The 27,806-nt window shown below is 42.9% G+C and overlaps 1 protein-coding gene across 22 annotated transcripts in view; it reads right to left on the bottom strand.

Annotated features, from left to right (window-relative positions):
• The window catches only part of KIAA1217 (KIAA1217 ortholog), a 553,152-nt gene that overhangs the window by 29,288 nt on the left and 496,058 nt on the right, over window positions 1–27,806 (bottom strand). For 18 of the 22 annotated variants that reach the window (XM_075922528.2, XM_075922523.2, XM_089776737.1 and 15 more), the window contains 4 exons: window positions 23,346–23,450; window positions 22,766–22,815; window positions 12,212–12,381; window positions 1,622–1,797 (listed from right to left, as the gene is read on the bottom strand). In XM_075922528.2, coding sequence (XP_075778643.2) covers window positions 1,622–1,797; window positions 12,212–12,381; window positions 22,766–22,815; window positions 23,346–23,450 — 501 coding nt within the window. The remainder of the gene's footprint in view (window positions 1–1,621; window positions 1,798–12,211; window positions 12,382–22,765; window positions 22,816–23,345; window positions 23,451–27,806) is intronic. The other 4 variants (XM_089776739.1, XM_089776743.1, XM_006115296.4 and 1 more) reach the window with 1 other exon arrangement.

The following is a 27,806-nucleotide window of genomic DNA, read 5'->3' as shown; positions in this document are numbered from 1 at the left end:
CTCCACAATCGAAGACCCCTGACTGATAGCTCTGCCAGAAGCACCCCTGAACTTCATCTTGGGGAAGAATGGCTTCTGTGGCCCTGAGAGACCCAGCTGTCTCACCGTTGGGAATGCAAAAGCAGCTCCTCCGGAATCTGGACCCTTAGGACCAGATATCTGAATGGTCTCCTGGCTTGAAAGGGGAGTCAATAGCAACACGGACCAGGAGAGTAATCTTTTGTCATGTAAGGGGTACTGTCATGTAGACAGGGATAGAAGGGAGAGGTCTAAATAGCGAGGGATCGTGTCTGTCTTGCTTTTATTCTGAAAGTGAGAGGTAATGCCAGAAGATGGTATGAAAATGTGGGTTCCACCGGATAGTAACATATCCAAAAGTCTTTTCTAGCTGCATTAGAAAATAATGACATACTATGATAAACCTTTGAAAGTAACAGGGACATTTTAAACATTTTAAAAATATTTGGGTTGAAATAGTATGTTTAATCAGTTAACAAGTTAAACATTAGGTTTAACCAATTAACTGCTTAAATTGAGGTGGTGTGGATCAGGCCCGCCACAGCTAATTCTGCTCCAGCTAGGGTAGAGCACCCCTACCAGGTGTGGGTCCCACCAGGCTGGAGCAGCCCTCTACCTACTAACCATAACTAGTAAGCATCACCCGGTAAGGGTGATGCTTACGAGTTAATTGGTTAACTGTTCAAATCCCTACTCTACACAATACTCAACTCAAAGAATATCTTCTCCCACTGCACCTCTTGAAGAAAATGTAGCCCCTTTCCATTCTTTCCTTTTACAATTCTGCCTTATTTAATATCTGGGTACAAAGAGGGTCATAGGTGGTGTCTGAAAGTGAAGGTTCATATTTGTTGTGGGCATATGGATGGGGAGTTCTGAAGAGAGAACCTACCATCACAACTTAACTAAGGACCCTCATCCAATCAGAGGCCAAAGAGCTGCACAATGTATGGTCACTTAGAAATAGAGCTGGCTGAATATTTTTAACGCTCAACCATTTTTTGGTGGAACATGCAGATTTGATGACACCAATGTTTTTTGTTACTGTGCATTGATTTTGCCAAATTGTTTTAGTTTAAAAAGGCTAAAAAATTGAAATGGTTTGCTTTAACATTTTTTTAAATGAAATAAAATGAATTATTGTTTAAAAATTTCCTTTACTTTTTATTTAAAAAACAGCCGAGTGTTTTTAAATGGTTGAAATCTAAATAAAATATTTCATTTAACTCAAAACAATTTCTTCTGACTTTTTCCTATTTTTTATTTTTATTTTTTTTAAAGAAATTGGGTTTTGGTTTGTCCCAAAATGAATTCTCTTTCACACACTCATTTTTTTCAGTAGTGTCAGCAAATTTTAAAAAATCTAGTTTTTGCCCTGCTGTAGCTGTCGGTAGCTATCATTTACAATAGCTATCAGACTCCCCTGATCTCTTTCAGCCCATCAGAGTGCATGGAATTATGGAAAGGAGAAACAAAACATGCATGCTAAGTAGCGCATATGAACATGTGATCAGTCCCACCGTGAAGTCAATATTCTATTAAAGAAAAAGCCAAGCACGAAGAACAAACCAGCTCAAAGCACTGGAGAGGTTTTCCCACCCACCATAACTTCTTTACAATCTTTTCCTCTTCATGGAGATATTTCTGCCTTTCTTGCTCCACCAGGATGCGCTGTCGCTGCACAGGATCCTCCAGCCTCTTCACTGTTTCAATCACTTTGCCACTGATTTCCAGCTCAGCTTTCTTCATCATTGCCCTCAGCATCTCCTGGTTCTGCAGCTGTTGCACAAAAGAAATCAACTTCAATTTTCCTGCCTGCCTAGCATCCCCAGCAACTGAATGCATTGCAGCACTCAGAAGAAGGTTTGGGTAAACAGCCCAAAACACTGAATGAAAATACCCCCTCCCTCTTTAACATTATCCATAAATGTTATTTCAAGGAGAAGAGGAGAAAGAGCAAAAATTCCATTAACTTCTAAGGCATGTATCTGACTTACAGTGGCGAGCTGACAAACCGAATGTGCAGATTTCATTATAATGTACTCTGTCTGGCACCAGTTTCACCATATATTTCTGTTGGGACTGAAACCTTTCTACTCGTTTCAGTGTGACATTAGAAAGTGTGTATAAAATATCAATGATGAGTTTCCTGCTTTCTGCTGGGTAAAAAGAGTGCAGCCGCTCCTCTGCGAGCTGTCACCCTAAAGGGCAAGATTCCAGTCTGTATTTGCCTCTTCTTATTTCTTCACAGAATGCGCTGTACGATCATTTGAAAATATCATGAAAGCAGCGTGAAAGCTGAAATGTAATGCCATTCTTTGAGGGCAACCTTTCAGTGTTGCAAGCAGGCGAAACACCACCCAATGGGATGCACTGAAAGACAGACCACTAATTTGCAATGCGTATGCATCAACAAAGAGACTTTTGAAATGTGAGTTTTTTCTCTAACAAGTGACTATTTAAAATGAGAACGTTCTACGGAGATCTACTATTTGTGCATACTCAGCCACAGAGCTTCTCACTTTAGCAAGCAATTTACATTGTAATACAGTTTGGTCCTGTTAACCTTCCAGAGCCAAAACAGTTAGGAGAGAATGAACTGTATTGTGCCCCTCTTTGTGCATCAATTGTGCACTGAATGCTATATTCCGGGCCAACCAGTCACACATGCACAAAATGTTGGGAAGGCAATGGGAATCCACAGGTGTCACTGAGGTTATAGTCTGAAGATGCCCAGTTACCATTTACCTTTTGCCCAAAGAATCTTCATTAGTGGAAAAGGAAAGAAACCACCTTGGCTGTACTGTCCAGCATAGCTTTCAGGGCTGGCAGCTTTTTTAACTTGCAAACCTAGCTCTTTAAATCTGGAGAATACAGAATACCAACTTTATCCTTTAAAGAGAGCGTCTTTTAGAGTAGAGCTGCCCTTAAAGATGTAATACTCCACATTGCAACTAAAAACATCTTCTATTAGAAGACATTGCAAATTACAAAGGCCAGGGGTGATTCATGTATAGATTCTGAGCAAGTTCCTCCTACATTTCCAATGAACCAAACACTTTTTATATGCCCTTTCACAAGTATGTGTAAGAGATTCTAATCGCCCTCCATCAGGCATGGAGTGCTGGGGAGAGGAAGTGGGGGATCTGTTCTTAGGTTCAACACTGGAGCATTATCTTCTGTCTCAGCAGTAAACATTTCTCATCATTATTACAAGTAGAATTCCAAGCGTAACACTCCCCCCCCGCCTTCCCCCCCCCCCCCCGGAAGGCCTGAAATTGCCAACTTTCTATGACTAGTGTCTCCTGCTTTCTGCTTTATTAAGGCCACAACATACAAAGTAGTAAGTGAGGCTTTGTCCAGATAGCACAGTTAGGATCTGTGCGGGCATGAGAATGGTTCTGTGATCCTAGCAATGTTCTAAATACAGAGTGCAATTTTCCAAAGTGCCTGACGCCAGATCTACAGTAGGGAGACAAGCTTGAATTAAGATGTGCAACTCCAGCTACATTAATTGCATAACTGGAGTTGACATACTTTAATTTCAACTTTGGCACCGTCCCCATAGTAGGAGGTCAATGGGAGAAATGCTCTTGTCAACTTCCCTGACTCCTCATGAGGAGTAGGAGTACCGGTTCCGACTGCAGTGCCCTCCGTGTTTCATTTAATGGGTCTTTACTAGACATACTAAAACGAATGCCAGAAGATTGACCTCTGGAGCATCAGTATGTGGGTAAGTGTAGACATGGCCTAAGTGTCTTAGGAGACTAGTGTCTTATGCACTTCTTACTGACTTCAAAATTTTATTCCCAAACTCCCTCTAGGACTTCCACCTTGCTGAACAAAACTACAACTGTTTTTATGAGCGCATGAGCATAACTTGAAGAGCAATGCTACTGCCTACAGTGCCTGGAAACAATCACTCAATCTTGCAAAGATGGTAAAGCGGAAAGTGGATTTTCAATTCAATAAAACCACCCAGAAGCGGATTTAGGAAGACTGTAACAAGGCAAATAGAAATCAGAGATAGACAAGGCCTGTTATGTCACTGTTCATCTTTCCAGTCAGTGAAGGAACTAAATAGACAAGTCAATATATTGCTTCTGGCTTTCCAGATTTGTACTATCTAATCAGTTCTCTACTGTGCACTCATATGTCCCCATTAACATTAGAGGGATGCACACTGAGAAGCAAGTTAGCTCTTTAGTGATACGATTCTAGGTGCCCAGTGTGTTTAGGACCTGCGAGGCAGCAGGTGCTATTTCAAAACTGTAGGAGGAAAAATAGAGCAGAAGGCAACAGCTGCAAGTTGAGTCAGAAAAGCTGGGAAATGGTTCTTTAAAAATATATGGAATTCTAAAAGTTTTCAGCTGCTAATGTCCATACTTGACCATTTTAAAAGTGTTCTGCATATATAATTATTCAGTGTGGGGTCAGTGTTTGGATTTACAATAGTGAAAGGCCAGCATGGTAGTTTGAGACACCAAAGAATGCTGCAATGCAAGGCTTCTGGAGTTGGAAACTCTTGTCTCTTTTTTCATAGCTCATATACACACATATTTGAACTTTGAGATGGGAGCAGAGGTCAAGGAAAGGGACCATTCTTACATACATAATACATACACACATAATGCCTAGCTCTCACACAGGACTTTTTACCACAGGTCTCAAAGAACTTAACAACTTATCATTATCTTAAAGATAGGGAAACTGAGGCACAGAGGTGACCTGACATGCCCAAGGTCACCCAGCAAGCCAGTGGCAGAGTCAAGAATAGAGTTCACATCTCTGGAATCAAAGTCCAGTGTTCTATCCACTAGATCTCACTGCCAAAATGATAAAAAGCAAAATGACTAAAGGCAATGGAAGGCACATGCCATGGAGGGTTCATATTTTTTATTATTACAGGTGACACAAGTAGTGATGCCACTTGAAAAGGTTTCCCAACATTTCCCATTACAAGATCCTGTTTTCAGTTGCTTATAATTTCAGGAGTCTTTGACCAATAGGGCTGCAGTTTCTCAGGTCGGATGTCAGAGTTAGTCAGTGTAGACAATGTGTTTCTTATATCAACCGTTGCTGCCTTTCAGAAACCATCCCACAATGCCCCACGCTGGCTTATTAATTGGTGCAAACGCTCCTGGTGAGGACATGCACTGCCAATGGAAGAAGTGTACTGTGAAGGAATGAGGATCAGATAATGGAGTATAAGGAGATGGATAAGCATGGGGGAGGACGATAGGAAACAGGAGATGAAGTTACAAGCAGAAGGGGACTGGAGACACAGAAGAGGAAGGAACTGATGGGTACAAAGAAGAAAGGAACAGAAACCATGGAACGGGGGGATAAGACAAGTAGAGCCCTGTGTGGATACAGAATGTATGTCCATACATGCAGATGTCGCTGCACTAGCATGACCAGAGAGAGCTGCCAGTGAACCTGGTGCCTGCCTCACTGGATGGGGTAGGGGGCAATCCTGAACATTGGAAGAGCTGCTGACGTGGCACGGGTGCCTGGGAATGGAAGCCGGACAGGTTGCCGCTTTCATGGTTGCAGCTGGTAGAACCCTGCGGCGCCATGGATACGGATTTATATCTGCAGATAAAAATTGCGTACCTGCACAGGGCTCTACGTATAGGAGCCGAGTGGAACAGAAACAAGCTATGGGCACCAGGGAAGAATAGTTCATAGCCACTACAGCACGCACCCTCTCCAAACCCTCAAACGGAACACATGCATTCCAAGCCTCTGCTATCACACACAGTGGAGAAACCTGTGGGCAAAGCGCATGGCTCATCCCGCTCCAGTGGCTGGCCCTAGTAAGTACTCAAGTGGTGGAGGTCTATGCTGTGATCTAAATCCTCCCAATGCCCCAGGCGAATGGTCATTAGGAGCCACATGACAGAATATTTCATGTCTGCTTAAAAAAATACCTCTGGAAATTTTACTGAAAACCCCAACTTAAAAGAAAATTAAGGTGGCATGAAAGGCCTCAAATTTTGGTACTTTGTAATGCTTGAGTCCTTGATTTTTTTAAATAGAGCTCTTTGGATTATAACCCCTTGGCTTTATTTCTTTATAATTTAGTGTTGCAGGCAGAGGTGTGGTGAAGGGAATGGCTAGTGGGGATGAGTTAACAGACTCAAAGGATCCTCTTCCGACCCTCACAGTTCAAGAGACTGCTGAGGCCTTTTGGCTAGCTGGGATGCTCCTCTCTGCCAGCATGTGGGTCCAAGAGGACCAGCCAGGTGTCAGCCGCTGAACTGCTACTGCTGCCATTACACTTGGCTCTTGCTGAAGAATCTCTGCTGCTAGCAGGGCTGCCCATCCCCCAAAGGGTGCTTATTTTCTAATCTGTTATAACTCACCATGTATTTGAGCACTTTGTGCAAGCCAAGTCCAGGAGAACAGCTGCCGCACGGTCTTTGGAGCCTTTGGAGCCACATACGATGCCTGCAGCCTTCTACTGAAATAGCCCCTGATCTACCCCAGCGACATCTGTGTCAGGAGTATATTTTAGCACATCAGCTCCAAAAATGAAAGGCTCATCCACAAATAGGATTTGGCTACAGTGTGGGACTTTCATGTATTTTAATTATCTAATTAGAGTAGCTTGTTGCCAGGCACAGATTTCACACAGTTTTGCCGCCTTTATATCACAGTTAAAAGCATATTTGAATAATTCAATTTTATACTTCTGATACTATTTTAGTGAGTGCCGTGCCCCACTACGACAACACTACTATCACTGAACTTTTTTCGCGGGACTCGTTTCCCTGCACGTATTGAAGGAAAACACCCCTCCCACACCCACACACTGTAGCTTAGTAATGTTTTTCTTTTTAAATTGGATGCATTAAAGAAACTGACTAAAGTCAGGCATGGGGATGGGGGAAAGAGATCACAACATACAAATGAGCCAACAATGTTTCATATTGCAATGAACAAGTTAGCCTGCCATAATCTAAAGTGCTTTTTAGACCTGTTCTATATATGTTCTAATTATTGTCAGTGCCACTATTCTAGGAGAGCAGAGTGAACTACTCTATGTAATTGTCTGCTTGTTTATTGTTCGAGTCATTGAAACAACAAATACAATAGGATCTAGGCTGCAGTCACAGCTCATTTCCTGGCATTGATGATAGAAATCCTTTTGTTCCTCTTACACTGAACTATTATTAAAATAGTTATAACTACTTGCAAAATAGAGCCTAATTGTTAGGGGTACTGAACAGCTGTCTTGGACATCTACTGGAGCTGAAGTTGTTGAGCAACTCTGAAAAAAATCAGTCCCTTAGTAGCAGAAGATAATGCAGGAGTAGGAAAAATTTCTGACCTTAATAAACCTTTGATATATACACTAGCATTTCAATAATTGTAGTTAATTCCTAATCAGTGGGCAGACACAGCCCTATCCTCAGTTTGCATGTGGCTACACTTGCTGCTAAACCAGCTTCTGAATCAATGGCTCACAGTCATTGTTAGCTTTGGATAGTTCTACCGCCATAGACAAGGCGCCTCAGCTTCTCCTGACTTGCTCTCCTTAGCCTGCTCTCACTCAAGTCAGTACCTGGACCATCACCGTCCATTAAGTCTGTCAGACTGGTTGCAGTCCCTTGGCTGTTTTCTTAAAGACAGCTGTTGCCACCTCACTATTGTGACTTTTCTGCTCCTTTTGCTTCTCTGCACTCTCTTTTTACAGCAGCAGGCCTTGTTCCCTCTGTTGTTGCAGCTGGGGTGGGTGCATGCCTCCATGAATGGCAGCTCTAGCAGCTGCCTGGGGTTGTGGTCAAGCAGTTTGCTTGTAAATTAGACAGACTCTCCTCACCTCCAACCTACCTATATTTGTAGACCCCATTACATGAGGCTGAAGTGAATTAATGGGTCCTTTTTATCTCCACTCTCTAGGATTCCAATATGTTAATTAACGGTACCCTGAAGACTAGATTTGGAGTTGATGGTGTACCATTTTTTGTAATTGTTAGAAGCACTGCATCTGTCCCTAAGTCAACATGTCAATTTTTGTGCTGGTCAGATGGGAAGCTCTTGGGAACAGGACCTGTCTTTTTGTTTTGCGTTTGCACAGTGCCTAACACAGTGAGGTCCTAGCTCATGACTAGATACTCCTGGTAATACAAATAAATACTATTTTTTCTAATTTTCAGAAGCAGTTCTTTTTCTGTAGCTATGTGAAATACTTGCACAAATAAAAGAAGAAAATAACTGATAATACAGCACAAACAGTGACACTGACAAAACACAAAGTGTTGTCAAATGTATGAACTAAACAAACAGGAGAAAAAGACTTTTTCCTTTGATGTCTTTCCAGGCAGAAGTGTGATTTGTAAACAGAGGGTGTTAAACCATTATCTGCCTAAAAAACTGTTAGCTCTGTTTAAAGAAAATGAAAGGGGGAGGTGGGGAGGAGAGAGAATCATGCATTCTATGAACTTAAGATCAGCACATATTATAGTACAATAAAACTCCAATAGTCCAGCATCCAATTGTCCGGCACTCCCTGTCACATTACTGGATTTTAAGGGGATCAGACAGGTCACTGCTGCACCCGTGGGGGGGGGGGGTTTGTCCCAAAAGTTGGTACTAATGGGGCCATGTGAGGTGTCGAATGATAGCTTATGCTTTATTGATTCTGTATATGCTATTCATGTATTCGTATGATATATGTGTGTGGAGTTATAAATATGTGCTCCGTGTTGATGCTGGAAAATTCTCTGTTTGAGGCAGAGCAATGTGCTAGGAATGTTCGTTCAATGTCTATGCTAATTAGCAAGAATCCAGAGACAATAGATCTCTAAGTGCCCGAGACACACCTGAGGAAAGTCTGGATACCTGCAAGCCAGCCAGAATAATGGTTGCTGACTTGGGACACAAGAATAGGTCATTGGACCATGTGACATGCAGTGACCTGCTCTGGCTAGGAAGATGCCTGGGGAGGTATTTAAATGCCATATGGCACCCTCCATCTTGTCTTCAGTTCAGCTCCTGATCCCAGATGCAGCCTTGCAGGGAACGACGAGCCAGAAAGAACTGTGGACCCATCCTGACATAGGATGTACACCAAAGACTTTTCAGATAGCAGTTGTAACATCTCTGCTAAGAGCCTGCAATGAGAACTTGGTGATTCAATGCATGTAATGTATTTTCTTTAACAACCTTACTCTCACGCTTTTCTTTCCTTTAGTAATAAACCGTTAGATTATAGGTTCTAAAGGATTGGCTCAGCGTGATCTTGTGGGTAAGATCCAGAGTGTAAATTGACCTGGGAACTGTGGCTGGTTTCTTGGGACCGGAAGAACCCATTTGGGATAGGGGAGAACCCCTCACCTCTGTGTTAGGCCCGGGTCTGACTGGGGCACAGGAAGAGCTGAGGTGTCAGAGGGGTTTTGCTTGTGAGGTTTCAGGCTGGCCAGATTGGCAGCTGAATCGCTTGTTGTGACTGGTTTATGGCCTGTTTGGGAAGGTCCCCAGTCTGGGGCTGTAAGGAGCCCTGAGTCTGAACAATTCGCCCTGAGCGGACGCCCTCAGCTGTGCCCAGACCCGGTCCGGTCCATCACACTCCCGATAGTCTGGCATCAAAATGGCAAGAGCCTAGTGCAGGGGTGGCCAACCCGAGGTTCCTGACGGAAAAAAATTGCGGCTCCTGACAGAACCGGGATGGAACCCGGAACCCAGAACCGCTAAGGTCAGCCGCTCTCATGGCCGGGCCACTGTGAGTCGCATGTGTGCTCACGGCCCATGCTGTTCCACTCACGGCCCCCAGTGCACTACATCATACCCTGCACGTGCATGCTGGGTTGCACACAGCGTCCCAGCCTGCACGTGCTAGCAGCCAGCTGTTGAGTGCAGGCAGCTGCTTCGGGACCCAGACATAAGGTTGGGAGGAAGAGATGCCTGGCTCTGGAGAAGGGGAAGGGGATCCGGGGGGGAGGGAGGGCGATGGCCCCGGGACCCAAGCATAAGGTTGGGGAGGAGGAGGATTGGCTTACAGCAGGGAGGGGAGGTGTTTGGCTCTGGGAAAGGGAACAGGAGGGGAGGGGGATTGGGTTGTGCACAGCGTCCCGGCCAGCTCATGCTCAGAGCTGGCTGCTCAGCACACATGACCCAGCACCTGGAGGGAGACGCTCAGCTGTAGTGGCGGCACCGGGACCCGAGAATTAGGTTAGAGTTGGGGGGAGGAGGATTGGTTTGGGAGTATGCCCTCTTATACTATCTCCTGATAATCTGGCATATCCGATAATCCGGCACCACCTAGGTCCCAAAGGTGCCGGATTATCGGAAGTCTACTGTAATTTTTTAAATAATCTATGTGAATAATCACCTCAAACACACGATCTCCCAGTGCCTACTGGAGTGACCCTCAAGAGAAATGCAGAGGGCATCATCACTGAAATAAATGGAGGAGGGAACTGCTGTCATAAGTGGCTGTAGACCCTTAGAAACCTTTCTCAGAAGCTGTCCTGGATGATACATTTATGCTAGAATAATGCAACTTTACTTGCTGGGAGAGAGATTGAAGGGTAGTACAACTTCCAGGTGGGTATACAAGATAGGTTGATACCAAGATATAGGTGGGCAATGCTATTAATAAATACGTTAATGTGCACTTGTATTCCAGAGATTTATTCAAGCCTAAATGAAAGAGGTAGTACATGGATACAGCAGCACACACAAAATCACCTGCCTGATCTTGTCTACTCCTCTACAGCATCTGAACAAATGAATGAAGAGGAGATCTTCTATCCTAGGGATATACTCTTCATTCTTATTAATCTAAACCTGTCCCCTCCTCAGCTGGTATTCCCCAAACCACACCTCCTGACTAGGGAAGAGGGCAAAAGGCCCGTGTATTCCAATCTATGCTAACAGCATTCTGTTCCATAATAAACCAGAATTGCAAAAGGTTTTAGGTCATTTTCAAAGCATGGTGTCCTGCATGTCAGAATGTTAGTTGGCTGCTTCTCTATCCAGATTGACTTGAAAGAATAAATTTTACATTTCCAGTGACGGCGCATTTATTTATGTATATCTCTATCACCTCTCTCTATATACACACCACATTTGATATTCAGTCTGCAGTTGGGCAAAGGACTGAAGAATTGTAAACATTTCCCCATAGTGTTTTGGATAAGCAGTATATGTATTTACATACTGTATAATGAGTGGTCGAGTCTACATGGGCATTTTATAGTGCTGCAACTTTCTGGCTTAGGGATGGGAAAAAAACACCCCCCACTGGGTACCGCAAGTTACAGAGCTGTAAAGCACCAGCATGAAACAGGCCAAGGCACCATGCTCCCAGCGCTGTTAGCTACTCCCCTCACATAGGTGATTTACACAGAGCACTGGGAGAGCCGTGCCGTGGCCACACGTTCAATTTAAAACTGCCGTGACTGTGCTTAAACTGTTAAGTGTAAAGCCAGTGTGTGTGTCAGATAGCCTGGTAGGACTTCTGAACTGAAATCTGCAGTGATCAGTCACATTTGAGAATCTCTTTCAAATTCTCTCTCATCATCTCTGAAGAGCTGACGCTGTGCAGGTCATGAAAGCATTGGTAAAATACAGACATCACTACAACAGAAACAGTTTTCTCAGCTTCTACTACATTAGTCTTTTTCTTTTCATCCTAGAGGAGGTTGACTACTTCTTCTTGTGTCTAAAAATCAAAGGCCCTAAAAATTGCACAGCTCTTTCACAGACCCAAAATTATTATATGGCTTCCTCATATCTGAAGTGTTCATTCAGGATGATGAAAACTATTATACTATATAAGATTTTTGGGGCAGAGACTGTATCTTCATACCTGTTTATGTATGGCATGATGGGATTTTTAGCTACCTGGAGACTTTTGGCATTACGGTACTATAAATATTGAACTAATAACTTATCTAACAATAATAAGCAGGAAGTTATTTTTCTGGCTCTAACCAATTACTCTAAAGTGAGATTCTTTTCTTTATGGAATGTGAAAGGTGCATACATCGTAACAGTTTGGACATGTGTCTTTGTGCCTTTTGATTTTCCTTTTTCTCTATAGCCGCAGTACATCAAACAACACACATACAAGCAACAGAAGAAAGAAAATGCAAAAGGCAAAATGCCTTACACTAATCAAGAGGAAAAGGCTTTCAGAACCGGAATGTGGGCTTATGCAAATGAAGTGATGTGACCATACCTGTAACTGCCTCATCTGACGCAGCTGCAGCCGCAGGTCTGAGACGTTGCATCTCATATCATGTAGGCAGACTTGCATTGCTGGGGAGCCTGCAGGTGCAAGGTGACTATTGATGGTAGCGGAGTCAGTAGTTGCTAATGAATTCTTTCCACCAGACATGTGAGCAGCTCCTGCAAGTAATGCCAGCAAAACTCTTCAGTTCACGGAAAGAGAAGGTCCACCCACATTTTCCTCCCCACTGTGAGCGCAGCCAATTCAGCTTGTATCTTAAACGGATGAAGACATTCAGACTTCAGTGCTCATTATCTATCAAATGACTGATTTCCTCAACCAATACACAACTTTGTAGTGAGACAGCTAAGGGCCTGTATGTAATGCAACTTCCACCACATCCACGGAACTGTTCCCCCTGACTGGTTACCACATGGGTCCATTTTGCTGACCATCCACTGGACTGTTCCCTGCCCTATAGAGGTGTGCTGGATCCAGGTTTGGAGATAGCTATGCCCTAACTGGGTCCTCCCAACATGGCTAAAATAGGGGAAGGGGAAGGCAGGTCATTCGTCCAGTTTAAAGGCAGATAGACCATTTTAACACAATTTAATTTTGTTCTTTGTCTGCTACGGAAGTCAAACTGGACATGGTTTTGTGTAGTATCTCAACTGGGCAAAGCCATTTTGAAGAGCTTGCTGCTCTACTCCCCAGCATGACCATGTGAGGTCAGGCTGCCAGGGAGGAGGCAGTATGCACTTCAAAATGGCATCCTTCATGCGGCACGAACTTGCGGACACCATGCACTCAAGGTCATATTGATGGGGGTGGACCCACACAATTGCTGGAGGTATCAGAGTGACCAGCACTCCAGGGATGTGGTGATGCTCACCCTACATAGGGGTCATCTGAGACTGACTTGATCAGCACACACAAAAATCCTGCACTCCCTGTTTGTTTACTGATTAATGTGGAAAAGAGATGTGTGGAAAACAAGCACAGGAAAATATCCTAGTTTCATGTTCCTAGTTGGCAACTCCACAGGCTGATTCTTAAAAAGTATAACAAGAGTAATCACTATATTCCCCAAACAGAAATCCAACAGTGGCAAAACTAGGGTGACCATATATATATCCCTATGCCAAACATGGGACATCAATGGGGTGAGGGCCTGCTGGCGCTTGGGGCTTTTGCTTAAAGTGTGTGTGTGGGGGGGGGAGGGGAGGCTGCTGGTGCTCGGGGCTTTTGTCGAAAGTGTGTGTGTGTGGGGGGGGGGAATCTGCTGGCGCTTGGAACTTCAGCCCTGAAGGGGGGGCATTCAGGCCCAGAGGAGGGATGGTGGAGGAACCACTGGCTCTTAGGCGCTTGGGGCTCCAGCCCCATGGGGGGAGGAAGGAGCCGCCAGTGCTTGGGGCTCCTATGGCTGAAGCGTTGAGTGTCGGCATCTCCCAACCCACCGTGCCCACTGCAGGGATGAAGTTCAGCCCTGCAGCATGTAGGGTGGCAAGGGGAAGGGAGCTGCTGGTGTTTGGAGCTTAAGCCACTAAAGCACTGAGTGCTGGCACCTCCTCCCTCCCTCACCCTAGGCACAACAGACACAATCTGACTGTATGCTGCCTCCACTAATCTGCCCATCCCCTCATCTTCGATTGCCATCCGTACACAGACTGCATTTAAAACCAGTGCTGGTTGTACAGGACTCTACACATAATTTTTAAAGTAAACACAAAAATCTCTGAAACTATATTCTTAACAAAAGAAGCATCACAGTGAGGCCAATTCTTTTTATACACATAGTCGTTTTCTTTTTGTAATTCAATCAAATGCAAGATCAGCAGCTAGTATTCACATTTTGGCATTTCTCACTTTTAAATTGTCTTTTTAGTATGATCTCTTCCCCTGGAATAGGCAGAGTGAGAGACTAAGCCGGCCCTGCCTCATTTTCTGAATAACTCCACAGGATTATGTTGTCTTGCACTGTTGCACACCCCATGATAACAATGGCAAGTCAGTCCCCTGTGCACAGAGTAAGAGGACAGTATGTCTCCAGGTTTCCTGTCTGTTATACATCTGATAGTTGCATTCCTCCTTTCAACCCCCTCCTCCACTCTCAGGAAAAACCTACAGCCTGCATAAATTGAAAGCTACTTGGCAAGGAAGGTAAGAATTCTTTCTGAGCACAGTAGCTTAGGTTACTATTTGCTTCACCCATGCCCCGCATCATGACATGTTTGATTAAACCAAACTAAAGCTAGAATTACAAGCTTTTCTTTGCGGGTTAAGAGTAAATCCTCAATGTAGCGAAGGACACTATGCACCCCACACTCCCTGCATGAAAATGAACCCTGAGGATTATTTGTACGCCAATCATCAATTGCTCTAATAAACTTGGAAAGCATACAAAGATATAGCCCAGCCCACTGCAAACATGTTGTTCCTCAAGCAACAGGTGTACGTGCCTTATCATATTACTTCCTCAAATTCTTCCCATACGAAAGGTGTTTGAAACAAGATGAACCGTCCCTTTTCTGATGTGTCTTTGTTTTCATTTAAAAGGAGGCTAGAGGGCTTGTAAAAATCATGTTTATTTAAATATGCAAAATGAGAAAACAAAGCAGCAACCCTATCCACAAAAGCACATACATAATGGACTGCACCCACTCAATTCACTGCTGTACTGTACCATGGACTTCTTGATACATGAACAAAAGGCTATTCTAACCCATTGCTTGGAGCTGTAATGCTATACCTTAATTCAACACACTCCAGTTAGATCTTAAATGACACCATCTTCATTTCACTGCTGAGCAAGCTACTGCACATTTTTGCTCCACTTCAGTATAATTCAATACTCTCTTGCCTTCCAAGAAGCTCTTTTACCAAATGCAGCGCTCAAGAAATAAGCAGCCTTTGTGTTTATTGCTATCCTATGCACATTTCACACTGCAGTCTAATATGCATCAATACTTATCTATGCATCTGCCAATATGTATGATGCAGCTTTCTTTGTAAGGAAATGCCTCACTTTCTCCATCCACTATCTATAACTGTTTTGCATACTTTTAAGAAGAAAATTAACTTCACTGACAATACAGATAGGATCCTCAAAAGGTCACTAACTGTTAGCCACAATTCTGTGCTTTTTATTTTTTTAAAGTCTACTGCCTGAGGTAATCTTTTAATTCCTTGTAATTAGCTCCCACAGTTCAGTCATCAAACCAGTGATGAGATGGGCAGGTGCATGCCTCATACCCATAAGCTCTCCTGTAAATCTAGCCCCCAACCAGTACATATGCCTCCCACACTTGTTTGTCCTCCTTGTAACTGGAGCTGGGTTGTGATCAATTTCCCTAAAGGACAAGAGCCCAGCCACTACTGCCCAACCTAATCTCGCTCTCTTCCTGCCACTTGGCTGCCATTTCTTCTCGCAGGTAGGTCCTCTTTATTCTGGCATGCCACCCCAGTCACTGCCAGGAGCCTGCACTTCTCGCTTGTTAGCCATGGTACCCATTGCTTTCTCAAGCACTATGGGAAGGCACAAGGAATGTGAAATGTTAGTAGAGGGTAGGCTCTTGGCTAGTGTGGGAGTGCCTTGGAGAACAGTAGTTGACTTCCACAGACTGATATTTCATCAAAAAGGAAGAAAAAGGCAGCTGAGTGAGAAGAGGGTTGGTATGGGGAGTGTAGCGTCTCTCTGGAAGGAGGCCCAGGCCTTAGCCTGGTGATTAGAAGGCCTGTCAGGTGGAGATACAGAAGACAAATATCTTTAGCTGTGGACTGTTATTGTGCAGAGCTCCTTGCTTGAGCTATGTAAGGAGGAAAAGACATTTTATACTTTGCACTCCTAGAGCATTTTGCATTGAAACATATCCAAGTATTTTACAAAAGTCAGTGAACGAAGCTGACTAGTGATCCCATTTTTAAACAGAGGCACAGAGAGGTGAACTCCCTGTAACATGTTTAGGACCAGAGAGGTAGGCTGTGTCTGAGCACAGAATAAGATCCAGACTTTCTAACTCATAGTCCATTGCTATAGTCCCAAGACCATCGTTCTCTTTCCATTTTACTATTCTTCAGAACATTTTTTTTTCTATCCCAGCTGCTAAAGAAGGTTCAGACTTGATCCAGGCTAGACAAAAGAGAAAGATAAGGCCAAATACAGATTTCTGAAACCAGCTTGCCCATCCCCTCATTAGAAATAGCCTCTTATAGTCTAATATCACAGTCATTTAAATATCAGAAAAACTGGACTAGAGTCCACCAAACAAAATAAGAAAATTCAAAGTTTAGAGCTACAACTTCACCACTAACAAGCTCCAACTTTTCCCCTAACCCAGATTCTGAAGGGTCTCTAAAGAGCAAATCATCATATAGATCATCTTACTTTGCCTGAGACAACCAGGGTGCATTGAGGATCATGTCTCATTTGCTAGAGTAAACAGAGCTTGAAGCTTGGCATGGTCTACTTTCAACAGGTCTATCCAACAGGGAGGACAATGTTTTTGGAGACATATCTCATTATATAGGAGATTCATAAAGGGCAGGATCTCCACTGCAGTGCAACAGTGACGGATTAAGACAAGTTCAAACAAACACCTTCTGTGCATTATGATCCCTTTCAATAAATAACAACTTCTTGAAGTTCAGAAATATATTCTACCTCTTTTTAGGAAATTCTCAAGGCCCCCTTTCTCCCATCCTTCCAGGAAAAAGGCAAGAGGGAATGGGTCTCTGAGCTTCTTTGGCAAGCTGTGCTTTTTTCTATCCCAGCCACTTGAAGGGTATGTCTAGACTGCACCCCTCTGCCGGCAGAAGGATGCAGATTAGGCAGGGTGAAATTGCTAATGAAGAGGGGATTTAAATATCCCGTGCTTCATTAGTATAAAAATGGCTGCCGCTTTTTTCCAGCACGGAGCTTTGTCGGAGAAAAGCGGCAGTCTAGAGGCTGATCTATTGCTAAAGAAAGCCTTTTCCGATAGATCCTATATACCTCGTTTTACGAGGCATAAGGGATCTATCAGAAAAGGCTTTCTTTAGCAATAGATCAGCCTCTAGATTACCGCTTTTCTCCGACAAAGCTCCGTGCAGGAAAAAAGCGGCAGCCATTTTTATGCTAATGAAGCACGAGATCTTTAAATCCCTGCTTCATTAGCAAGTTCACCCTGCCTAATCTGCATCTTTCTGCCGGCAGAGGGGTGCAGTCTAGACATATCTGAAAAGAAAAATAGAAGTAAAAGAGTGAGGGTGGGTGGGTATCTGTTGGTATATGTATATCTGGGAGAGAGATAAATCATCATAATGCTTCTAATATGCTTCATGCTTTAGTCACATACTGTTTACAAAGTACAGCTTCTAATTTCTCTTGGCTTTTGGGGGCTGACGTGGTTTGTAGGGACATAATTATGGGATTTCCATTCACATCTGTGGGAGCTGCACAACTACATTTATGGAAGATCACTGCCTTTTGAATTCTTTTGTGAAGTTAATTATCATTTCTGTGATGTGTGTAACAGGATTATGTGAAAAAAACAACAGTTGAGTATAAAGAAATAGACATTGATAAAAATAAACCTTGATATACAGACTTCATGACTGTAACAGTCATATTTGTTTAATATTTCAAGCTACAGGACCCAAAACGTTGACAAATTCAAAGGACACTGTCTGCAATTTTTTGGCTTATATGAAATACCATATTCAATATCACAATATTAAAGACCGGAAAGGTACATGTAGGTTTGAGTTTGTTTCCAGTCAGCCTTTCCCGTATTATTTCTGTCCGATCAAAGTCTCTTGTCATCAGCATACGTGATGTACAAAATAATGTTGCATGACATTTATGAGTCACTTTTTATCTTGCACAGCTGTTTCTTTGTTAAGGATGGGAAGCTATTCACATTTTTGCTTACCAGTGTTCTAGAAGGGATTGCTCAATCAATGTTCCTACATAGCTCTGTCTTAAAGTGGCATTTGAAATTACAAAAGATGATGGCTATGTATATTGTAATTAAGTGGAAGTGTATATTATAAGAGGCTATTGCCTAATGGCCAGATCTAATACACATCAGGGATAGGTCACAACCAAACGAGAATCAGCAAAACTGGTTTTGGAGGGTGAAGGTCTGCTGAAATTCAAATATGTTTGGAGAAAAATAAAGGCATTATTTAGCATTAGCTGACAAGCTTAGCATAGCTATAAAGGAAGTCGGAGCTCTAATTACTTACATGCCTCCTTGGAACACGTAACACTTTGAACAGAGGCAGTCCTGGGCTTGGTCAGACCAAAGATTATTCTATTACGTAAGGTTTCCATCTATAACCATGCTTTATAACACTAACTTAGCAGAGTTTCTTCTGTAGAGTGCATTTTACATACTCTTTTATTTAAGAACCTCCCTCCCCTTTATTACTACCCCATGCCGGTAAACCTGATTTTATTTCAGATAATAGAAACTGGAACTTGGGCTTAGGTAGCAGCCCTCACTTGTGGGTGACCCAGATAAATCTGAACTCTGACGGAGGGGCAGTCCTGCTGACAGCAATTCCAGGCCCCAGGTCAGAGCAATAAATGGGCTCTATCCCCGCCCCAGCAGGAGCCAGCCCCCAAGATAAACCCTGGAGCCTCCCTCCCCCGGACCAGAGGACACCCTGGCCAGCCACAGCCCCATCTCCAACCTGCCCAGAGGAGTTTCTCCTCTCACCATCTGCCTGCCTGGAGGACCCACAGGCTGCAAACAGCCTGTCCTGCACCTGCTCAGAAGAGTCTCACACCAGCTGCAGCTGCACTTTCCATACATTCCCTAGACCGAACCCAGAGCCCCCAAAACCTGCATAGGGCATATGAAAAGCATCAATGAAGAAACACTTTTCCCCAGAGCAGGTTGGGTATGGGGAAGGGAGGAGAGGCACAGCTGGAGCTGGTCTGGGAATCTGGGTAGGGGGAGAGGGAGGTTAAGGTTTCTCCTGACCCTGTAGCTGGCCTAGGAGTCCTCTGGCTGGGTGGGCTTTGGATGATTTTGTTAGATGTTTAAAAAAAGCCTCATCCACTTCTTCCACCTGGGTAGGTGGCCTATAGTAGACTCCTAGTATGACATCACCTTTGTTTTTAATCCCTTTTAGCCTAACCCAGAGACTCTCAACACTTCTGTCTTCTATGTCCATCTCCACCTCACTCCAAGTGTATGACAGGGCTTGTGATTTCCAACCCTGAACAGTGCTGCAAAAAGGTTCAAGTGAGTTAGTAAAGGCACAAGGAGAGCCAGTAGACTTAAACGGTGCACGGTGCCATTACACCAACGCAATACAAAGGTGAGTAGATTTTATGTTTCCAGTTGTTATAAGTGCTGGGTTAATGTGCATGTACTATGGTATCAAAACCAGAAACCTTTCAAATTATTCACAATATATATTGGTAAATAGGAGAGGCACTAGAGACACATGGGAATGGGAACAGTATTGGCTGTCAGGAGAGATTCAGTCATAAGATTTTTTATGCCATCTTGGGAACACCTCCCTACATAATAGTAAGAGAATAAATAATTCTTGCCATGGCTACCTAGTAAAGACATTGTGAAGGTTAATTAGTTATTGTTGGTACAGTGCTTTTATCTGACAAGATCTGATTGCAAAGTATTATCTATTTTTATCATGTAATGAAAATGAACTGGGAAAGAGGATAGAAATGTTACTAAATAAGATCCTATTGCAGCTTCTTAGAAAGATAAGAGTATTTCTCACTAAGTTAACTGAAAGCATCGAACTGCCTTCTTTCTTTAGAAACTGTACTATTTTTATCCCAGATTACACTGTCCTACCTACTTAGGACCAGATCTTGATTTCAGTGGTGTTCCATGCATGTTCAGGGGTACAACTGGAGAGATCCAGTTCTAGCATCAGGCTCTTTAAATTGGTCACTGTTGTCAGGATGTGAAGAGGCAGGTAATTGGCTAATTGTGTAGTCGATACAAACAGTTGCTGTTACTACATTTAAAATGCAGAGCTGCAACGGGGACAGGTCCCAGACCCAGCGCAAGCTGGGACTGAGCCGGGCTTGCTTAGGGGGTCCCAGCTGGGGAAGCCAGGCTTGTCCACAGGGGGTCCAAGCAGGGAACCAGGAGCCCCCGTGGATAGGGGCTGCTGCTGCAAAGCATTCCCTGTCTGCGGTGGCTGGGGTTGGCTGCAAACACAGGCTGCTCTTGCAGCAGCCCCTGGGATCCCCCCCAGACAGGGGCTGCTCTGTGCTCGCAGCGAGCATGAGCTGGCTCACGCTGATAGAGGCAGCAACACGTGGGGGAGATGGAGGCAGGTGGCCTGCGGCTCCTTCTTCTCCCCCCTTGATGCCTCTGATACAGAAGCAGCAAGCGGGGCTGGGGGGAGAGTGTGAGTAGGCTTAAGCTTATAGGGTAGCTGATTACTTGACTGCTGACTTACATCCCTACTCTGTTGCATATATTCAATATTTTTCTATTAGCCATGTTCAAATCTGACATCACACTTCTGTTTCTCTAAAATTGCATTCTTGGAGGTGAATTAACATCTCCACTGGGATGGATAGTGATTGGTATAAAAGATTTGTGAATAAAACTGTCAGGTTGGCAAACTGTATTTTATGTCAGAACAGATTCCTCTTATCAGAAACAGTGGGGCTAGCAAGCACAGAACTGCATCTGCTTGCATTCAATGCACAGCAACAGAAACACACTGAGGCCCAAGAGACAACAAATTAATAAATGCTGCCGAAGGCTGCCATAGCAACTGATACGTCTGCAAATAATTTAAAGTACTGCAGTTGCATGGGTGCTTATGTTAGGTGATGTGTTCTTTTGTAACATCCTTATCTTACCCCTAGAAAATGCCCAATACAGTTACTCCAAATATGACCTAATCCTCACATATGCTGAGTAATTTCAAATCTTATTGGCGTCATACGGACTGATGACTATCCAACACATCTTAGGAGAAAGCCAATAGTTAGTAACAGATCAATGAGTCTGAAAAATGCTATCTTGCTGACTGCTATGTTTCTTAGCTTCATTATATCTATAGTAGTGTTTCTCAACCTTTTTTTATAAAGTACCCCTTTAATAAAAAAGTACCCCCAGTACATACAGTTTTCAGACACACACATTGTTTTTCTACCTTTGCAACATATTTGTTTCAACAACTTAATTGTAGACAGGCGGGCGATGAAATTTTTGGGTGTAAAAAGTATAAAAAATAATAAAACACACTAAAACTTAAAACAAAAATTCAGTTCTCTCCAAATTTCAGTTGTGTTGATGTACTCCTCAGACTTCTCTCAAGTACCCCTACGGGTACTCTTACCACTGGTTGAGAAACACCGATCTGTAGTACCTTATTGTGAAGCAACCCTAACAGAAAGATCTCATAGAATTTAATAGAGGTGAAATCTACAGGGCTCTTTAGAAATTTACCATGGATCTGTAAAGAGTGACTAAAATCTATAAAATTTACTTTAGAAATATACCTTTTCTGTACAGCTGGTTTGTTTGCTATAAATACCAACAAAAATCATTCTACATCAGAGCTAGAATTATCTATTCAATTCTACAGGATTGTTTAAACACCTTACAGAAAAGTTTTAATTTTCTTTTATATGGGACATTTTCACAATGGATAAAACCCCTTTTTTTCCCTTATTGACTGACAATTTGGATAGGTAAAAAGGTATTTAATAATATTTTTAAACATCTTAATACCAATGTTCCCTTTAATCCATTTAAGGATTTTTTCCACCCACGTGCAGAATAATTTTATGTGCACCAAGGCATGTGAGAATGTACACCAAATAAAAACACTAGCTGTGGGCATTCTTCTAATCAGCTGGGCAGCATTTTAATTGCCTCTAAGCAAATGCACAAGCACACACCTTACAGGGAACATTGCTCAACACCCTTTAGTAACAATGCAAGCAATGAGAGCCTGGTCTGCTCTGAAGCTGATTGTGGCACCACAGCGCTTCCTCACTGACTCTGTTGGCTGCTGCTCCTTGCTCTGCAGGAGCTGGTTTGCATACTCAAGCCCACATCATTGCATCAGCTACATTTGGGGCACATTTTCAAGTTTCCTTTGCAACTATAAGGGATAGAAGCCATGTTTTTAAAAATAATGTAAGCAAGATGCTAATATCCTCATATGACTCAGAGCTATAGTTACAGGCAAGTTCCTATGTCTTAATAGTGCCTTGCTTTAGGCTTGAGAGAAGACCCAGCAGAGCACGTGATCATATTCTTTATATCGACAGTCTGATGTTAGTGCTATGGGATTTTAGTACCTCACATAAGAAGACCTTGTCTAGGGTGGAGTTTGTGAAGATACCACTATTTTTCTACCATACCAGCACAGATTGAGGATATGAATAATAGGAGATATGCATAGGTAGTGAAATTCATCCCTTTTCAAAGAACCAGCACAAGGCTTGCCTCTGACACTGTAGTTACAGTTGCACTGGCATTCCTGTAAGATAAGATGTTAATATCTACAAGGCTCTGAGTTACAAGGAAGATTTGTGTATTGTGTACATTTAAAAAAGAATAGCCTTACCTGCACTGTCAATGGTGCTCTTACTGGACATGGTTTTCGTCATCTTCCCACTAAAGAAAGAAAAGAGAAAAAAAGTCAGCCTTAAAATTTCCAATGTTTTTTGCAAATAGATCTTTGAGAAACTATCAAGGATTAGCTGTACTGTAGATTTGCAGTGAAGATTATCATCAATTAATAAAAATTACCTTGTCAACCATACACACTGGGGAGTTTTTGTTGTTTTTGTCAGGTGGTTTTTTTTTTATTTAAATTGCTGTTGGATAAGTGGATTTGTTTTGTTTTGTTTTTCAAAATAAATTTTTAAATACAGATTAAGCAAAGGGGTACATTTCCAGCAATAAGCATAAAGATTTAGCTGTATTATTCCTATTAACTTCAACAAGAACAATGTAGTTAAATCTCCATTCATTGGCTGGAATACTTTTCCCACTCTGCCTAACAATCCAGCTCTTCTCAAGAGTGATAAAGAAAATCAATCTTCATTCAATCTTCTGTTATTACATTAGAAGTTTAATTTTGTAAATTGATCATTAACAATAATTACAGAGAAACAGATTTAATGAATTCTTTTTTTTTTTACCTAGAAGCATCTTTGCTATTACTTGTATTTGGCCCTTTTAAAAGCGCAGACTGAACAAGACCAGTTAAACTGGCAATCTGTTTCTCCATGGCTTGCATCCTCTCTCTGTAAGACAAGAGAATTGTTTGTTAAAGCCACATAGATTTGCTTTCAGACTCATTTTTCTAGATGAATTATCACCACAGGATTGGAAAGATGTTTCTGCAGGGCTCATGAGTATCAATTTGCATACACCTTGTTAAAAAGGCAGGCCACATCCTGGTGTTAGACAAAGTGTCATATGATAACAAGCAGACAATACAGAGACATCTGCCTGGGATAAAAAACAGATGATAAAAAGTATAGATTTAATATAGTGATCTCACAAAAAAGGCACTTAGCTCGTCAGCTAATACCTCCTGGAAACTATTGAAAATCATCTTCTCCAGAAAAAAATCTGCTGCTATACATATATTTCTTGGCTTTTTTTTTTTTTACACTTCTGCTGGGACTAGAGTTTCACCTGAGTATAAGGATTATAGGATGAAGGATTTCAAGTTCCTTGTTGTTAGTATTTTAACTGTGCCCCAAACGTGAATCTTTGCTTCAGAAGCATTTCATCTTCCCCAGATACCTGCTTCCCACTCAAAATCACAATCCTTTGCATTTGACATCACAGCTGTCAGCTATAGAAATTATTGTAATGTCACAACCACAGGCATAGGATTTCAAGCGCAGCAAGAAGACATTAAAATAAAAAGATCCTATGGTCATTCAAATGCCCCAAGTAATTTCATAAAACATGTAGAAAAGAAATAGCAAACCACTATAGTACATATGGGCTATTGTCAATGCTTTCAGTGAGGTGTCAGTGTGGATAGAGAAGAAGGAAATTCACAAAAAATTGTAGACCTATATTTGCATGTATAGTTAACATGAATGTACATACAAAGCAGATAAATGCCCATGCATTCAGCTCAAAAGGTTCCAAAGTAGCCATTTGTACACACTGTCACTTGGCTTTCACATGTCATCATGGTAACTGCCTGTCTGTAGACACATAATAGTGTAGGGCCTCGATAGTTTACATGTATGTAAAATATGGCATGACACTATATTTTTATCTTTATTTCTCTAGAGAAATCCAACTAATGTCATTCCAGCACATGCGAAGAATCATCCAAACCCCAAGATGATCAGTAACAAACTCTCTCAAAAGATGAGAGCCTGATAGAGCTGTGAGGAGCTGTGGGAGATTATGCATCTCTGAAGCACCCAGAAGATACCAAGGAAACAGGCCACCAGAAACATCTGTGATAGATAAGATCCTCACTGAAAACAGACACAAAGAAGGAGAGGGCTCAGTCAGCTGGCAACAAAGGATAAACTCTGGTGTATCTGTTCATTGCTTTAACACCCCTTCATTTTCAGGCAGAACAGGCACGTTAAGAGCCCCCTAAAACATTAATGAATCTGATCACATTTATTTTAAACTAAGAAACATGTAGGGTTGCCAAGTGTCCGGTTTTTGCCTGGACAGTTCGGTATTCGGGTCCCCCAACCAGTAAAAAAACCAGAAAATACCAAACATGTGAAATGTCCGGTATTTCCTGTTTTCCTCGGACTGAAGCCCAGTAGGGACAGTTTTCCCCTGCCGCATCTGGAGCGGGGAAGTGAGGGGCCATTTAAAGCCCCCCCCCTTTTGTTCAATTTCCCTCCCCCCCCTTTTTTTTTTGCTCAACCAAGTTTGCCATGTTTGGGATTTTTGTTGAAAGCATCTGGCAAGCCTAGAAACATGCTGTGTCATTTTTGTTCCCACCATTATTGATCTCAGAACTAAGAAAAGTGCTTTGGACTACAGTAAACTTTGAAACCTTCTAGGGGAACAAAGAGCAAGCACTACACGTCTGAGGTAAAAAAAATCTAACAAACTTTAATGCAGTGTTTGTAACACTTAATTATGGAAGCAGTTATTTGGGTTATCACCAAAAAGTTTTCTGGATCCAAGACTAAACTGGAGGAGACTATTTGCTTCATGAATGTATAAATAACACTGTTTTTCCATCTCACACTTGAAAGTCTGGAAACAATTTTATTGTTCAAATTAAATTATGGCAATACAAAACGGATAATGAAAGTTTAGGATATTTTTATGAGAGAAGAGGTAGGCTGAGAAGTAGAAGATGATGAGGAATCAAGCTGTGGAATCAAACCAATAGCCCATGTTATTTGTCACATGGTCAGAACGTTAAGGATGCTAAAGAATGCTTCATACGGCCCAGAATTCTTTATTTTGCAAAAGATGTGGCAGCATTTTTTTTTTAATTGTTTCGTCCTTAAGTCCATGTATGTATTATGACCATCTCAGCCAAAAAATATCAAAAGTTAGTGCTTAAAATTAAGCATCTAAACCCATATTTTGTCAACACGATAAAACTGGCATGATGTTAAGAAAACTCCCACTGAAGTCAATGAATGCTACTGGACCTTTGAAGATCAGAACTGCTATTATTATGATGGTGAATATAAAGTGTCCATGTTTGATAATTTTGCCTGTAATCATTCAATTCTCTGAATAAAAGTTTGCCATCAGACTCTGTCACAGGACGGTACATGAACATTAACAGATCAGATGATCTATCAGGCCCAGTGTTGCCTGTGACTATAAAACCAGCTCTGTCTGGAGAAGAAGAACATAACTTAGTATCCTTTCCCCTCCTTTCTCCGACAGAGGGACTGTGCTGGCAAGCTTTCCTCCCTAAGTCAGAGGGGGGCTAGAAATAATTTGCTGCTGAGACTCCAGTGGCAGGTTGGGATGAAAAAAAAACCAGGAAAGAAGGGGAAAAGAATGTGCTGAACAGGAGCAGGAAAGAGAAGAATGTGCTGCCACAACCTTCGCGGGGAGCCCTCCAAATGCCTTCACGTGAAGAAAGAATGTGCTCTCATCACCCTATGTCCCAAGATTAGCCTCCATCTTCCCCGCAGCGAGAGCCAGGGGAGGGCTGCTTGTTTGCATTGTTACCACAGCAACTCTACAGTCCAAGTGTAAAAAGGACATCACTTGCATTGTTCGGTACAATTTTCATAGGAACACGGGAAAGTCAGTTGTTGTGTGAGGAAAAGGGCAGATCAAAGCCTGAACACACCCGCTGTTCTAACAGCTTTCTTAGGCATACTTGGCACCTCCTGCACAAGCAGCATGATGCCTCAGCAGAGCTAAGTTTTGCTGGAGAAATTTCCCAGTTTTATTCTTCAGGCAGGTAGTTTCCTAAGTCTCCTCCTTAGCCAGCTGTTCAGAAAATAAGACTGTCACAGCCTAACCCAGGGGTAGGCAAAGGGGCCTCCATGGGCCAGATCTGGGCTGCCAAGTGGGTTGATCCAGCCTGTGGAGGCCCTGCTGCTCCCCTACCCCCAGGCCAATTAGGGCCTCAGGGCAGGGGAAGTGCACAAAGTTTCCTCCACCCTGCCAGGAGCATGTAGCACTTTGAAGTGCCATGTGCTCCTCGCAGGGTGGGAGGAGACATCAAGTGCTCCCCCGCCCCGAGCCCTGATTGGTCTGGGAGTGGGGGGAATGCGCAAAGCTTCCTCCGCCCTGCTCCCACCCTGAGAGGAGCACGCGGCACTTAAAAAGTACCGCATGCTCCTCGCAAGGCAGAAGAAACTTCGTGCACTCCCCTGCCTCCAAACTCTGATTGGCCTGTGGGTGGAGAAGCATGTGATGGCACTTCCTGCCCTGCCAGGGGCATGGCTGCTTAGTGGGAAGGAGGGGCAAAGGGGCTCCCCAGCCCCAGACCAATCACGGTCTGTGGCCCAGAAGCATCCTGGCCCCGCCCCTTCCATTTTAAGCCCCACTCCTTTGAGGATGGCCCAGGGCTACTTCAAACATTTTTGAAGTGGCTGCCAGCCAAAAATTATTGCCCATCTCCCCTTCTGAGAGCAGCACAGCAAAACCTAAACCTTGTCCTGGAACCCAGTCGCTGATCCTTCTGAGTCTTCAGAGTTTATAATTAGATTTATTTCTTGTGATTCAGTTGAACTTTGCATGGAACAAATTGTCTCCTCTATTGCAGGTACTTGTACTGGCTGGGGGGACATTTTGTGCTGGGCACTACACTCAGCCAGAATTCTATCCTTTTCTCACTAGGACATATCCAAACATTACTTGTATGTTCCTCTCCTTTCCTGGAGGTGCTGCCTCATGTCTGGTAAAGGAACAAAACAGAAATTCAATCATGTAATCATTCATGTCCATTACCTACCCTAGGCTATATGTGTACTCCACCTGGTATACACATATTCAAATGGCTCTTCAAGTATCAAGTATCTCCCCAGCAGATACTTAGAATGGTATCCCAAAGGCAGCTTTTTCAATGTGATATTTCATGTTTAAACCAAAGTACAGAGTCTATATGATTCACCAAGTCAAAGTCAGCTACAGGCAAAGACGTATTTCCTTGTATTAAACTACATGAAAAGAGCCTG

This window comes from Pelodiscus sinensis, chromosome 2 (assembly GCF_052426305.1).
Source record: "Pelodiscus sinensis isolate ZL-2025 chromosome 2, ASM5242630v1, whole genome shotgun sequence".
Classification (NCBI taxonomy): Eukaryota; Metazoa; Chordata; order Testudines; family Trionychidae; genus Pelodiscus; species Pelodiscus sinensis.
The sequence above is the reverse complement of the archived record's forward strand: the minus strand, read 5'-3'. Positions and strand labels throughout refer to the sequence as shown.